This window comes from Paramisgurnus dabryanus, chromosome 21, assembly GCF_030506205.2.
Source record: "Paramisgurnus dabryanus chromosome 21, PD_genome_1.1, whole genome shotgun sequence".
In the NCBI taxonomy this organism is placed as follows: Eukaryota; Metazoa; Chordata; class Actinopteri; order Cypriniformes; family Cobitidae; genus Paramisgurnus; species Paramisgurnus dabryanus.
Genome location: NC_133357.1, coordinates 24,543,095 through 24,556,202, shown reverse-complemented (window position 1 = coordinate 24,556,202; position 13,108 = coordinate 24,543,095). Strand labels below are relative to the sequence as shown.

General features: G+C 38.9%; 1 protein-coding gene across 1 annotated transcript in view; it reads left to right on the top strand.

The window, feature by feature from the left end:
• The window catches only part of LOC135772851 (Fc receptor-like protein 5), a 43,535-nt gene that overhangs the window by 29,513 nt on the left and 914 nt on the right, over nt 1-13,108 (top strand). The window contains exons 6-12 of the mRNA XM_073812969.1: nt 6,431-6,691; nt 7,441-7,707; nt 8,196-8,297; nt 9,600-9,656; nt 10,769-10,819; nt 12,491-12,559; nt 12,645-12,694. Coding sequence (XP_073669070.1) covers nt 6,431-6,691; nt 7,441-7,707; nt 8,196-8,297; nt 9,600-9,656; nt 10,769-10,819; nt 12,491-12,559; nt 12,645-12,694 — 857 coding nt within the window. The remainder of the gene's footprint in view (nt 1-6,430; nt 6,692-7,440; nt 7,708-8,195; nt 8,298-9,599; nt 9,657-10,768; nt 10,820-12,490; nt 12,560-12,644; nt 12,695-13,108) is intronic.

Here is a 13,108-nt window from a genome sequence, read left to right as displayed (position 1 = left end):
GTCATTGACTCAGACTCAGAGAAATGTGAAGCTTGCCACCAGCAAGTAGCCCACCCAAGCTCAAGTCTCTAAACATAAGAGGTAAATATTGTAGGCTACCAAGTATCTCAAGATTTCTGTTTTTTAAATACTATTTGGTGGTGTAACGGATCGCAGCATTAAAAAACAAAGTAAATTTTCACTTTGTGGAGCGACTGTTTATGCTGCATCTTCTTCCCGAAGCGCCGTTTGGAATTCGTCCTCCATCTGTGTCTGTGTGTTTGCAAATGTAGGCATGTCAGAATTACAGTTATGTTTAATGTTTGATGACAAGATAGAGACTTAAGGAAAATTATGTGGACTAATAATTTAAGTTTAATGTCCTAATGATCAGGGTTAGGAACGTTATTAACCGGTTCGGGAACTTTATTTTTTGTTCTAATTGGTTCAGGAACATCAATTTTAGGGTTGAACCAAAACCTGGAACCGTTAAAATACTGTTTCTGTTCAGAACGAACCAATTGGGAAAAAAATCTGGTTCAAAGTCCTGAAAAAAAAACAGAAAAAAATTGAGAAAGCAATAAATAAAACGACAAAAAAAGATGTGCCGCTTAAGTGAATGGGGAGTACTGGCTTATGGATTGCACAATTTTCGCACTTCGTGCTCTTTATACGCATCTACATGAGACTGCCTTGTCCACACGGACACTGGTATTTTTATAACCGTGACTTTTTTTACGCGGGTTGGCCGTTCGTCCACACGGAAACGCAGTATGACATCACCGAAACTGAACATTTTGGAAAACCCCTGCCAGGGTAAGTATTTTAAGAAACGCAGTTTGCGGTGTTGTCATGTAGACAGTAAAACCAGGGTTTTGGGTTTCTGATTGGCCAAGGTGGCTTTATTATTTGAGTTAAATCACGGCCTGCTGGTGTGGCATGCTCTTTACAGTGCGTGATCACGTGTTTTTGCATGTTCATGTAGGCAGAGATTTCTTTGAAAACCGAGCATGTGTGGAGAGAATTTTTTTTTAAACAGTAGGAGAAAAAACTACGGTTATAAAAATTCCCATGTCTGTGTGGACTAGGCCTAAGAGGTACGCTGAAAATGTTTAGTTCAGCAACCTCATCCTGATGAGAGTCTGACCCAATCAGAGGTCATACTTTCAGAGGGAAAGTTAACTGTCTTTGTCTTCCAACATGCTGTTTTGAATATGGAATTCAATTGGATGTTGAGGTGGACATGTTAGAGTTTCATAATATTAATATGAGAAGAGTTTCCTAAACATAATGCATATTTACATTCAGGACATCAAAAATGAAACACATACAATAGAGAACAAACATGGTCTAGATATGATTTGGAATAAGTAATTAAAACTCAACATTCAATTAATCTCATTTTGGTTAATAAATTGACATATCATAAACACCAAGAACATTATCCATGATGAGATTAGAAATATTTGATTAAGACATTTCCCTTTTACATTTATAAGTGAATACATGCACGACTAAATAGAAAGTTTCTCTGTCTGTCTCAATCTCCCACATTCTTTTGTGGTCGTAAAACTCTAATCTTGATGTGTTGCTATAGTCACAAGGCCTGGTTCTGCTTTTGAGTGTTAAAAGCAGTTTTGGTTAGTGTAAAAGACCCCGGTGCCTTTCCTTCTTGTTGGATTTTGTTGATGTCAGCTCACCTCACCTTGTCTTGGTTAGCTTTTCCATCGAGTTTAGTAACACTTTGAAGTGGGAGGGATTATGGGTGCATTGTTATATTTGCCCTGCCTACTGTTGTGACAAGTGAGAGCGTTGTTGTACATTCCCATACATTCATTTATTTCTCAGTCCACCACAAAATTAAAATTAACCACCACAAATGGATGTTTGCACATCTATTTTTATCACTACCTCTGTATCACATGACAGTTTCTGTACAAACACCCGTGGCATCAGTTGGCGCGCTCCGTACTGCACCCAGTGCAAAAAAAAAAAAAGTAAGCTGACCCGACCCAAACCGAGGGGTATCATGCAATGGAAAAGCGCCATTAGGGAGACTTTAACAAAAAGCAGTGCTGTGGGTTTCTAAAAGCACTAGCATTGTAATTTGGTTCATTTACAACATTTTTAACTTAATAATAATAATAATAATAATAATAATCAATTTTATTGTTATTGCACTTTATATTGTGCAATCTCAAAGTGCTACAGAGTAGCAGTCTAAAACAGCAATTAGGGTCAATTTTTGTACAAAATTTTTGTAGAAAAAGAAATGTTTTTAATAAAAAAAAACATCTGTAGTTTGTGGGGCCCTCAGGTGGTCAGGTAGGGCGTTCCACAACCTGGGGGCAGCAGATGAGAAGGCCCTATGACCCATGTTGCAGAGCTTTGTTCTTGGGGTTAAGAGAGTGTTTGAGGTTGCAGACCGGGTGCATAAAGAGGTCTGGGGGGGCAAGGAGTTCCTGTAGGTCAGGGGTGGGGAACCTTTTTCCTATCAAGGGCCATTTAGATTTTTGTAACATACTTTAAGGGCCATACTAAATTATAGAACACATTTTTCACTAGATTCACTAACCTCTCTAATGTGATGGTTGGAACTGCTTTTCTTTGGCTAGGCGTTTGATGTCAGATGGCAGTGATGATGATGCTACTCGCAGCTGGTTTTCCAAGTGTGGGTCAGTCAGTCTGGAGCGGAATCGAGTCTTTGCAAGAGTCAGTTTTGAAAAGAACTGCTCACAGCAGTAGGTTGTCCCAAAGAGAGATGCAAACTTCAGCGCATGTTTCCTCAGAATTGGAAAATCCTCAGAACGTACATAAAGTTTATAAAATTCAAGCAGACGGAGGTTGTTGTACTTAGCTTTGAGTTCATCATTGCTTTGCAGCTCAATTATTTCGTGTTGTAGGTTGTCAGGTACATCAGATGGCTCCACATTAAATGGCGTAGAAAATATCTTCAGTTCTTTGTGTTTACTTTTTACGTCCTGAAACCTCTCGCCAAATGCCTGAAGCAGTTTTGCACACTCACCAGCATATTCAGCTGTCATTGCAGGCTTTTGTTCTTGAAGAGTAGGAAAATGCACAGTGTTTCCCTTTTCCAGTTGCATTTGCCACAGCTTTAATTTTGCTTCAAATGATTTCACGTTCGAAAGCAGAGAGCTGAGAAGCTGGTTTGGACCTTGGAGCTTGACATTCAGCTCTGAAAGATAAGTGGTTATGTCAACCATAAAAGCCAAATCACACAGCCACTTGCTGTCACTGAGTTCCACAACAGGTTTTCCTTTATTTTCCATGAATTGTTTTACTTCTTCCCTCAGTTTGTAAAACCGATTGAGCATATCAGTGTGACTCAGCCATCGTACCTCACAATGGTAAATCAGATCTTCATACTCGGACTCAAGATCACTCAGTAACTCTTTGAACTGGCGGCAGTTTAGTCCTCTGCTTTTGATGAATTTTACTGTGGAAACAACAGTTGTCATGACACTGTTGAGCTTCAGGGAATGTGCACACAGACTCTCTTGATGTATGATACAGTGGCATACAACTAAATCACTTGGATCGAGACGGAGACGACTCATTTCTTTTTTGACAAATGCAGTTAATCCCTTTTGCTGCCCAAGCATAGCCGAAGCTCCATCTGTGGCGAGGCCACTTAACTTTTCAAATGGCAACTCAAATTTGTTCATCGCCAAAATAACTTGCTCAAACAAATCCTCACCTTTTGTAGTGCCGTGCATGGCTTGCAAAGACAGCAATTCCTTGCTCGTGTCAAACTCTGCAGTAATCCCACGCACAAAAATGGCCAGTTGGGCGGTATTTGTTATGTCTGTTGTTTCATCACATGCCAGAAACAAAAATTGGAATTTTGTTGAGGTGTCCTTCAGTGTTGCTTCAATGTTTTGCGCAATATCGGTAATTCGATCTGCGACGGTTCTTCGAGATAAGCTGACATTTTGGAATAGTTTTACTTTGTCCGGTGCAAGCAACTCCGCTGCGGCAACAAGACACTCTTTCACAAACTCTCCTTCTGAATGAGGTTTCAGTTTCTTAGCTATAAGCTCGCTTACCACAAAACTTGCATGAATAACATTGTCTCGGTCAGATTGCGGTCTTGTAAAAGCAGCTTGTTGAGCACACAAACTCTGCCGAAGAGTGTTAAGTTTAACCAAGCGCAGTTGTCCTTGCAACTCACTCAATTTAGCGTGTTTCGAGCTGTAATGACGCTCGAGATTAGACTTTTTCATCACTGCAAGCGCAGACTGGCTTGCCTTTCACTTCAACAAAGAAATAATCCTTTGTCCATTTTTCCTGAAATGCGCGACATTCGGCATCCACTTTTCTTTTTTTGACACTCGCCATGATGCATATATCAGCAATGACAACGTTCCCGCTGTGTTGCGTTCACCCGGATTCTGACCGCTGACCCGGACATGCACACCTATCCCTAATATTTTATTTTATATATTTTTTAAATAATGATTATTTTATGTTATTTTCCATCACAGAAAAAGTGATTGCTGTCTATAGATTTTTTTTCTATTTCCATTTTTATTTTTATTCCCCCAATTTTCTTAATTGCCCCACGATTGACTTGTGGGCCGGATATAACAGTCTCGCGGGCCGCATACGGCCCGGAGGCCGGACGTTCCCCACCCCTGCTGTAGGTAAAGGGAAGCATGTCTGTAGATGCACTGGTGAGTGAGGAGGGAGACCTTATACTTAATTCTAAGTGGGACAGGGAGCCAGTAAAGGGATTTCAGAATTGGGGTGATGAGGTCATGCTTACGCACCCTCATCAGGATCCTTGCAGCCTTATTCTGTATATTTTGGAGCCTCTGAATGCTCTTATCAGAGATCTCGATGAGGAGTGCATTACAGTAGTCCAGCTTGGAGACAAATCCAGTCCAGCTTGGACAAATGCATGCACAAGATTCTCTGCATCTGCTAGGGTGAGTGTTGGACGGAGTTTGGCGATGTTCTTGCGGTGGTAGATAGAAAGATGTCTTACAGACGTGTTTGATGTGAGTGTCAAAGGTAGCTTGTGGGTCCATTTTAACACCCAAGTTGGTAACAGATGTGGAGAGGGAGATGGTTTGGCCAGAGAACGTGATATTGGTGATGGTGGAAGAACGGAGCTGATGTGGTGTGCCAACCAGGATGAGTTCTGTTTTGGAGCTGTTTAGCTGAAGGAAGTCAATCTTCATCCACGCCTCTATTTCCTCCAGGCAGGTGGTCAGTGTGGTTGTTGGCAGTGGAGCAGAAGAAGTGCTGGTTATCTTGATGTAGAGCTGTGTGTCAATAGCAATGAAATATTATACAATGTCTGCTAATAAAATTGCCAAGGGGGAGCATGTATATGGAAAAGAGGGTTAGGGCCCAGCACAGAGCCCTGAGGAACACCGCAGGTGATGTTGTGGGTGTGTGATTAGCTTTGCCCAAGGAAACATGCTCAGTACTGTTGGTCAAGTAAGAGGTGAACCAGTTATGAACATTTTGTGAGAGTCCAATGGTGTATTGCACGCGGTGGAGAAGGATGTTGTGGTCTACTTTATCAAAAGCAGCTGTGAGGTCCAGAAGGATGAGTAGTGATGGGGAACCAGTATCTGCTGCCATCAGGAGGTCATTGGTGACCCTGACCAGGGCTGTTTCTGTGGCCAGGGGAAAACCAGACTGAAACTTTTCATGCAGGTTATTGTGTTTGAGGTGATCATGAAGTGAAATAACACAATATTTCTCAGCTCTGTCAAGGGTTGCGTGCTAAAGATGCTGTCATAGTTTGGAATGCAAATGTTATCAGGGCTCTGAGAAAATTGCTTTGTTACTTTCATACCGTGTTACTTTCGCCCGGTTCTCCCCTACATTTTGGTGAAGTTTTTATGTGATTTGACTGTTGGATTGCTCAACATCATCATTTTGGGGGTACTGAAAATGCTAACTTTTGAGGACGGGTTTTAAAGTGGATACAAAAGTTACATGCACATGACATCACAAACAACATTTGGAGACGCCATTCAGACTGTGTTTGTGCTGCTCAAGAGTTTATTAACGTTTCTCCAACAAAGTTTACAAAATGTTGCCACTTTATAGTCCAAGATCACTTGTGGTAGAAAACTCATTGCCCATCTAAACAAAACTGCTCAATGCTTTTGCTGTCTTAATTGTTTTACTGCTTTGTAGAAGAGTGTGTAGGTGAACTTGAGTGTAGTGCATCATTAAAAAGTATCAACGCCATCTACTGGCCTGATGGACATAACACATCATTTTCAGTGATGGATTTTTTTGACAACATTGTTGTGTGCATATTTTTAAAGAAAAAGGAAAAACAAAAGGAAACTCTTTTCAGTTTTTTACTACATTGTTGTTGTGTAAATGTAGCCTTAGCCTCAGACTATCAAGAATGTGCAGTTTTTATTTGGGGGTGGATTTTTAACCATACAACTGTTGTGTGCAGATTCCACGCCTGAACCAGCCATACGACCAAACCCATCATTTGAGTTTTTCTACACTGGTGAACAAGTCCAGCTTACTTGCAACATGTCAGGTGCCGCATGGGAATATTATTGGTACAAAGACTCAAAGCAAACAAAACCTATTGCAAATAAAAATTATATTATTAATTCAACATCGGTCCATGACACTGGTGAATATCACTGCGAAGCAAAGAGAGGCAACTTCTTTATCAACAGTGGGAAAATGAAAGTGCAAGTTAAAGGTAAGTGAAGATACAAATGACTTCTGGTAACTTCAGTTTTACTGCAGGATACAACCTCATGACAGAGCATTCACTGGGTTTAAAGTTGTCACAAGAAAAGTGTGTCATTTGTATAGAGTGAATTTTGTGCCATAATTAAACAAACAAATTCAGCATGTTGCAAACAAACTCAATCTGCTTTGCAAAGGGAAAACTCGACTTACAAACAAACAGAAATGTTTTGCAAATACGAAAGGCAATTTTAGAGAAAATGCTGATAACCTCTGTAAGTTGAATTCAATGTCTTGACACACAGAATTTGTTTACTATTAACAGACATTAGTTATTATTATTACTTTTAATAAATTTAATAAGACCAAAAGGATGAAGCCCAACGTAAGGTAAAATTCAGGGCTTTTTTGGGAGACAAAAATGCCATGCAAAGCTCAAAATTATTATTCATGACCCTTTCAAATAAGGTAATAATAGATCATTTCATTCTGAAGGCAAATCCTAGGGTTGTAAATGGACATGTAAAAATGATAAATAAAGCCACATAACTTCTATGTAGCTATCAAAACAGATTATTTCAATGCATTATTTGGAACCTTTAAATGTCATTTTTATATTTTTTTGCTTTTGTTTTTCCAGTTTATTCCTTTAATTCAAAATATTGGTAGTGGAGAAATTAGACACACTTGCCTTAAACAATAACAAAACAAAAACACTTATTATAACAAATATAAAATAATTGATTTGTTTGTTTTAAGCTCTTTCAGCAACTTCACTGAACCTGGTCACTGAATTGAGTGACATCATCGCTGGAAATATCCTGACACTGAATTGTAAGGTTTTAGATGATAATACATGGAATTACACCTGGTTTGAGAACAGTCAGGAGCTGAATGAATCTTCAAGTACATTAAAGGTCAAATCAACCGAAGAAACTATTAAAAATGAATTTAAATGCAGAGGGAAAAGGACAGAACGACCGCTGTACTCCTCTTTGAGTGATCCGTTCATGGTAGATAACATTTGTAAGTAATATTTGCATTATTTGCACTATATTAATAAACTGTCATTCACATATCATTACACCGATTTGCATGTTATGTATAATCCGTATCATCAAATAATTTTACCATGGGCATCTGAGTAGACTAAGCTGGTCATTTATTTGGTCCTATATAATCTTGTGGATGAATCAACTTGACTAGTTATTTGGGCTAACAATTGCTTTAAAAATGCTTTTTAGAAATTGTACCGAATAAACACACTGTCACTGAATAAAAACAACCTTTAAAATGTACTGTGTACTCATATTATATTAATGTAACAATAAAACAAACATACAAACAAAAGAAATCAAACAAATAATCCATGATATAATATAAAGAAAACAAATGGAATAACGAAACATTTTTGTGAAATTTGTTTTTTTTTCACAGAATTTTCTATATCAATAAAAAGTTTCACTTTATTGGCCAGTGCAGTAACTATTGTCCATTTCTGTCCCTTGTTGCAGTGTTCAAAAGAAAAATACTGCTGGCCATTTCAGGCTGTTTTGTCTGCTGTTTTGTCATTTTGATCATTGGATGCATCGTACTGAAAATCACTCGTAAACCAGGTACAAACAGAAATATATACATTATACTATATTACATTATAGGGCCCTATTTTAACGATCTGAAACGCAAGTGCGAAGCGCAACGCGCAAGTGAGTTTGTGGGCGGATCTTGGGCGCTGTTGCTATTTTCCCGGCGTGAGAAATAACTCTTGCGCCGGGCGCAAATCAATAAGGGGTTGGTCTGAAGTAGGTTCATTATTTATAGGTGTGGTTTGGGCGTAACGTCAAATAAACCAATCAGAACGCTAGCCAACATTCCCTTTAAACGCAAGGGCGCAAGTTCCATGGCGGGTTGCTATTATTATGACGGATTTACCAGGCGCACGCCAGGAGCGGTTCACAGCCGAGGAGACCGACGTCCTTGTACGGGGGAATCCCAAGCTTGCCAGCATAAATCGGGCACGCCGTGTAACGGGAGGTGGATCTGCCTCAGGACCTGACGCCAGCAGAGGACATCGCTGCGTCCACCCTCACCGCTGAAAGGGTTTGGGGGCTTTGAAATTGGACCCAAGAAACGCAAGGTCCAACCCCAAAGTAGACTAACAAATCAAGTTCATATACATTAAGGTTTCTTATGAAAACATTTAAATTATTATTTACATAAAATAAACGTAATACAGCCACACAACAAACTTATGAAAATATTTTTATCGTTATTTGCATGAGAATTTTTTAACGCAGCCACACAATGAATAAAAACTATCACCACAATGCCACTATGATTCCTCTTATCTCGTGTATTAATATTTTTTAGTGTAACAATTTATGATTTGCAAAAATAACTTGCATCTGTGTAGATTAGATGCAAAGTGTATGCGCGTTGTGCACGCTATACATTATGGTCAAGCATGCGCCCTTAAAATAGCATAATGAACAACGCGCAATGCGCCACTGACTTTAAACTTTTTTTTTCTGGTCAGTGGCGCAATTGTTTTTTGAAACTGCAAAATAGCATCAGGGATGGTTTGCGCCGGAACACGCCTCTTTTTTTGCGCTGAAACGCCCAGGGAGCGCAAGTTCATTCCCTAGTTTGTCGACGTGCGTCTGTGGAGGGAAAAACCCGCTGTGCGCCGTTGCAAAATACGAATGATACATGCGTCACTGACAAAGTCAATTGCGCTGGGTGCAAGATAGGGCCCATAGTGTGTGTGTGTGTGCGTGCATGCGTGTGATACAGTAGTTACATACTGTAAACCAACTTGCTATTTTTACTGTATTAATAAAATGTCATACATTGATACATTTTGTTCTTGCAGGTTATTACATTTAATTACTAATGAAACATTTATATTTTATCTTTAGAAAAGAAAGAGCCAGTTCGTGAAGACTTGTTTATCTCAGTAGCAGATTCCAAGAACCGTAAGTCTGTCTGTGTGTGTGTTGGTATATGTGGTTTACGGGATGAATAGTGTATAATGATTTGAATAGTGTATAATGATTATTATGCTATGAACATGGTTAACTCACTGGCTTTAAAACACACTAAATGGTAGTTTTTCATAGATTAAAGACTGCCAACAAGTTTTTATGACGGTTGGGGTTAGGGACTAACAGTTGCACACATGAGGGTTTGTGTGTGTCCAGGAGTGAGCCAAATGATTTTGGGATTCCATTTGTAAAAACACTATATAAATAAATGTTTTCTATTACAGTTGGCTTATTTACACTTATGTGACCCAGCCTGTGTAGCCCAGCTGAAGTAATATTTTGTGGTTTAATGTTAAAGGTAGGGTAACACATTTTGAAAAATGCTAACGGTAGCCGCCTAGCAATGAAATCCCGATCCCACCCTCAAGTCAAATCGCCATCCAAAGTCACGCCTCTTTCCAAACACATGAACACGCACAGATCAGACGGTCACGTCTCATGTCTCATTCACCAGTGAGAAAACTTTGCAAGGTTGTCAATTCAGCAGAAAAGTTTGCTGTTTACAGACAGAGCGCACGTGAACGCGCCGATGACGTATGGTATCTGCGTGGACTCGCTGCGCGGTGGGAATTCAAATTACGCTTACGTATGAGGGACATAAAAGGAAACGTCCGTTCGGACCGAAATCTATGATTTGCTGAACATTTTTTGGTCCTACGCCTTTCACAGATGACATAAATTTCTACAAATACATTTAAACAACTTAACACAGTGATTGCTATCAGAATGTGAGGAGACTTTTAACCAGCATAACTAAAAAATTTTCAGGATCAAATCTGTTACCCTACCTTTAAATCATCCATAACATAATGTACAGATTCTGTCAAAAACGATATCTTCAGTATGGACTGAATAAGTTCATGTCAAATATTGAAATCAATGCGAAATCATTAAGTAAAATTACCCATTACTCAAATCATTATCATTACATAATCTCATAATTAGCCTGGAGTTCACATGTAGAGTCACATAAAACCGTCTGTCTTAGTCTGTGTTAAACTTTTTTAACATTATTTTTACTTTGTATGGGTGTCTGATTACAGAAACTGCTTCACCCTTGACGGAGTACATGGACAAAAAACCATTAGAAAAAGGTATTTTCCTTTCACAAGATTTACCAATAACACAGTCCAACTTAATATACAGTGATAAAGTAATGATCATTATACAACAGTTCTTTCTGGTTCTAGAATCTGATTGGCTGATAGCCGTGATATATTCGACCAGTAGCGTAACAGTAACCACTTCACCATTTCCGTGTCTCAATCAGTTTTCTAGCTCCCTATAGGTCAATCGGAACACACTTATTCCCTTTAAGGATCAGAGGTCTTGATGTGTAATCTTTTGAGGGAGTTGCGGTCATTGTGTCTCATAATGTGACCGATTAAAATACACTTCGCAAATAGAGCAATTAAAACAATCATTCTCTTCTTATCTGGAGCGTCTGTTTACACTCGTCCAATTCCTTGAAAAGGCGCACGCTGTTTGGAATTAACGTTAACCCTGCTAGTATATTGTGTAGTATAACAACGCTATAGAGCTTTATCACACTCCTACTCAAGGGATATTGCTTTAGTAATAAGGGTTTTATATTACAAATCCTATACTATAATAAACTTTACTGATTTGTTGAATCATGTTTTTAAAAGGACAAGTTTGGTATTTTACACTGAAGGCCCTGTTTTCAGATTGTTTATGATGAAATAGAACGGTTTTGACTGGAATGGCCCGAGAATTTTCGGGTGTTCGTTGTTTCACCTCACACCTCTACAATGGCTGCATAGATGCACTGGAACAATCCTTCCTAAAATGCATTAAACTTTCATTTACAAAGATCTGAAACTCACCGAGTGGTCAGGGGTGTTCACTGATATGCTCACACAAAAATCGCTGCAAAAGATGTTTTCCAACAGGTGTTTTAGCATTTGTTGCAAACTTGTGGACCTATTTTTCCAAACGCCTCACACCCGTACATTCTTCCGCTTAGAGCTTGAATAATAGACACTCCAGCCCAGTTGGTGGCAATAATCCGCCTTTGCCAATTGCAGGAATACAAACAACGTTCCCGGCGCGGAGTAATACCGTCCCTCACAACACAACTAATACAAGTCAATGGAGTTGGACAAAACAACGATAAAACCTGTTGGAATGCGTCTTTTGCAGTGATTTTTGTGTGAGCATATCAGTGAACACCCTGACCACTCGGTGAGTTTCACGTCTTTTTAAACGAAAGTTTAATGCATTTTAGGAAGGATTGTTCCAGTGCACCTACTGTATAGAGCCATTGTGAGGGTGGGGGCTGATATACATCAAACACCCGAAAATTCTCGGGCCAGCATCATATGTCCAAATTTCAGTCAAAACCGTTCTATTTCATCATAAACAATCTGAAAACAGGGCTTTAAGTGTAAAATACAGAACTTGTCCTTTAAGGGATAGTTTACCCAAAAATAAAAATTCTGGCATAATTTATTCACTCTCATGTTGTTACAAACCTGTATAAATGTCTTTGTTCTGATGAACACAAATGAAGATATTTTAATAAATGTTTGTCACCAAACCATTATTGAGCACCATTAACATCCGTAGCAGGATTTTCTCCTACTATGGAAGTCAATGGTGCTTCTGTTTCCTGCTTGATTACAATATAATATCTTCCTTTGTGGTCAGCAGAACAAAGACATGTAAACAGGTTCATAACAACATGATTATTTTCTATCCCTTTAAGATTTTAAATGAATTTAATTTTGTCTATGATCTTTCAGAATCTGAGGAAAAAGAAGAACTGCAGCTGGATCGTATTTCTGTCACTCATGTTGATGGTGTGATAAAGGGTGAGTCAAAGACAACATTTTAATACATTTTTAGCATTAAACCATTAATTTCAATTAAACATTTGCCTTTTTTAATATTTTTAAGATGAAGATTCACCATCAGCAGAAACATCTGGCCTAACATCTTTCAAATAGGTACAACTTTATGCCATTTTGTGTCTGAGGATTTAAAAAGTAAAACTTTGTGTGTATATTTTCCTGTTCACGCCTGGTATAAAGATGTGTGTTGGTCGATCAAATCACAAGTGAACAAGAGAGAGACACATTCACGTTTAGAGCAGCCACTTTAGTTTTATCACTTATAGTCTAAAGACTGCTCCGGACACTGTGGGATAACAACCTGATCTCACGAATTTCCGTAGGATAGTCACAGAATTTTTTGCAAATTTTTCCATGGCATTCTCACAGATCTCTGCATTTTTTGGTTACTCAACTGTTTTGTCCTATTTTCTTACCATTGTTGCTTCGGTTTAGGGTTAGATTTACATAAAATGACATCCTTACCCAAACCCAACTCTAAACCCAACGCCAGGCAACAATTGTTTAAAG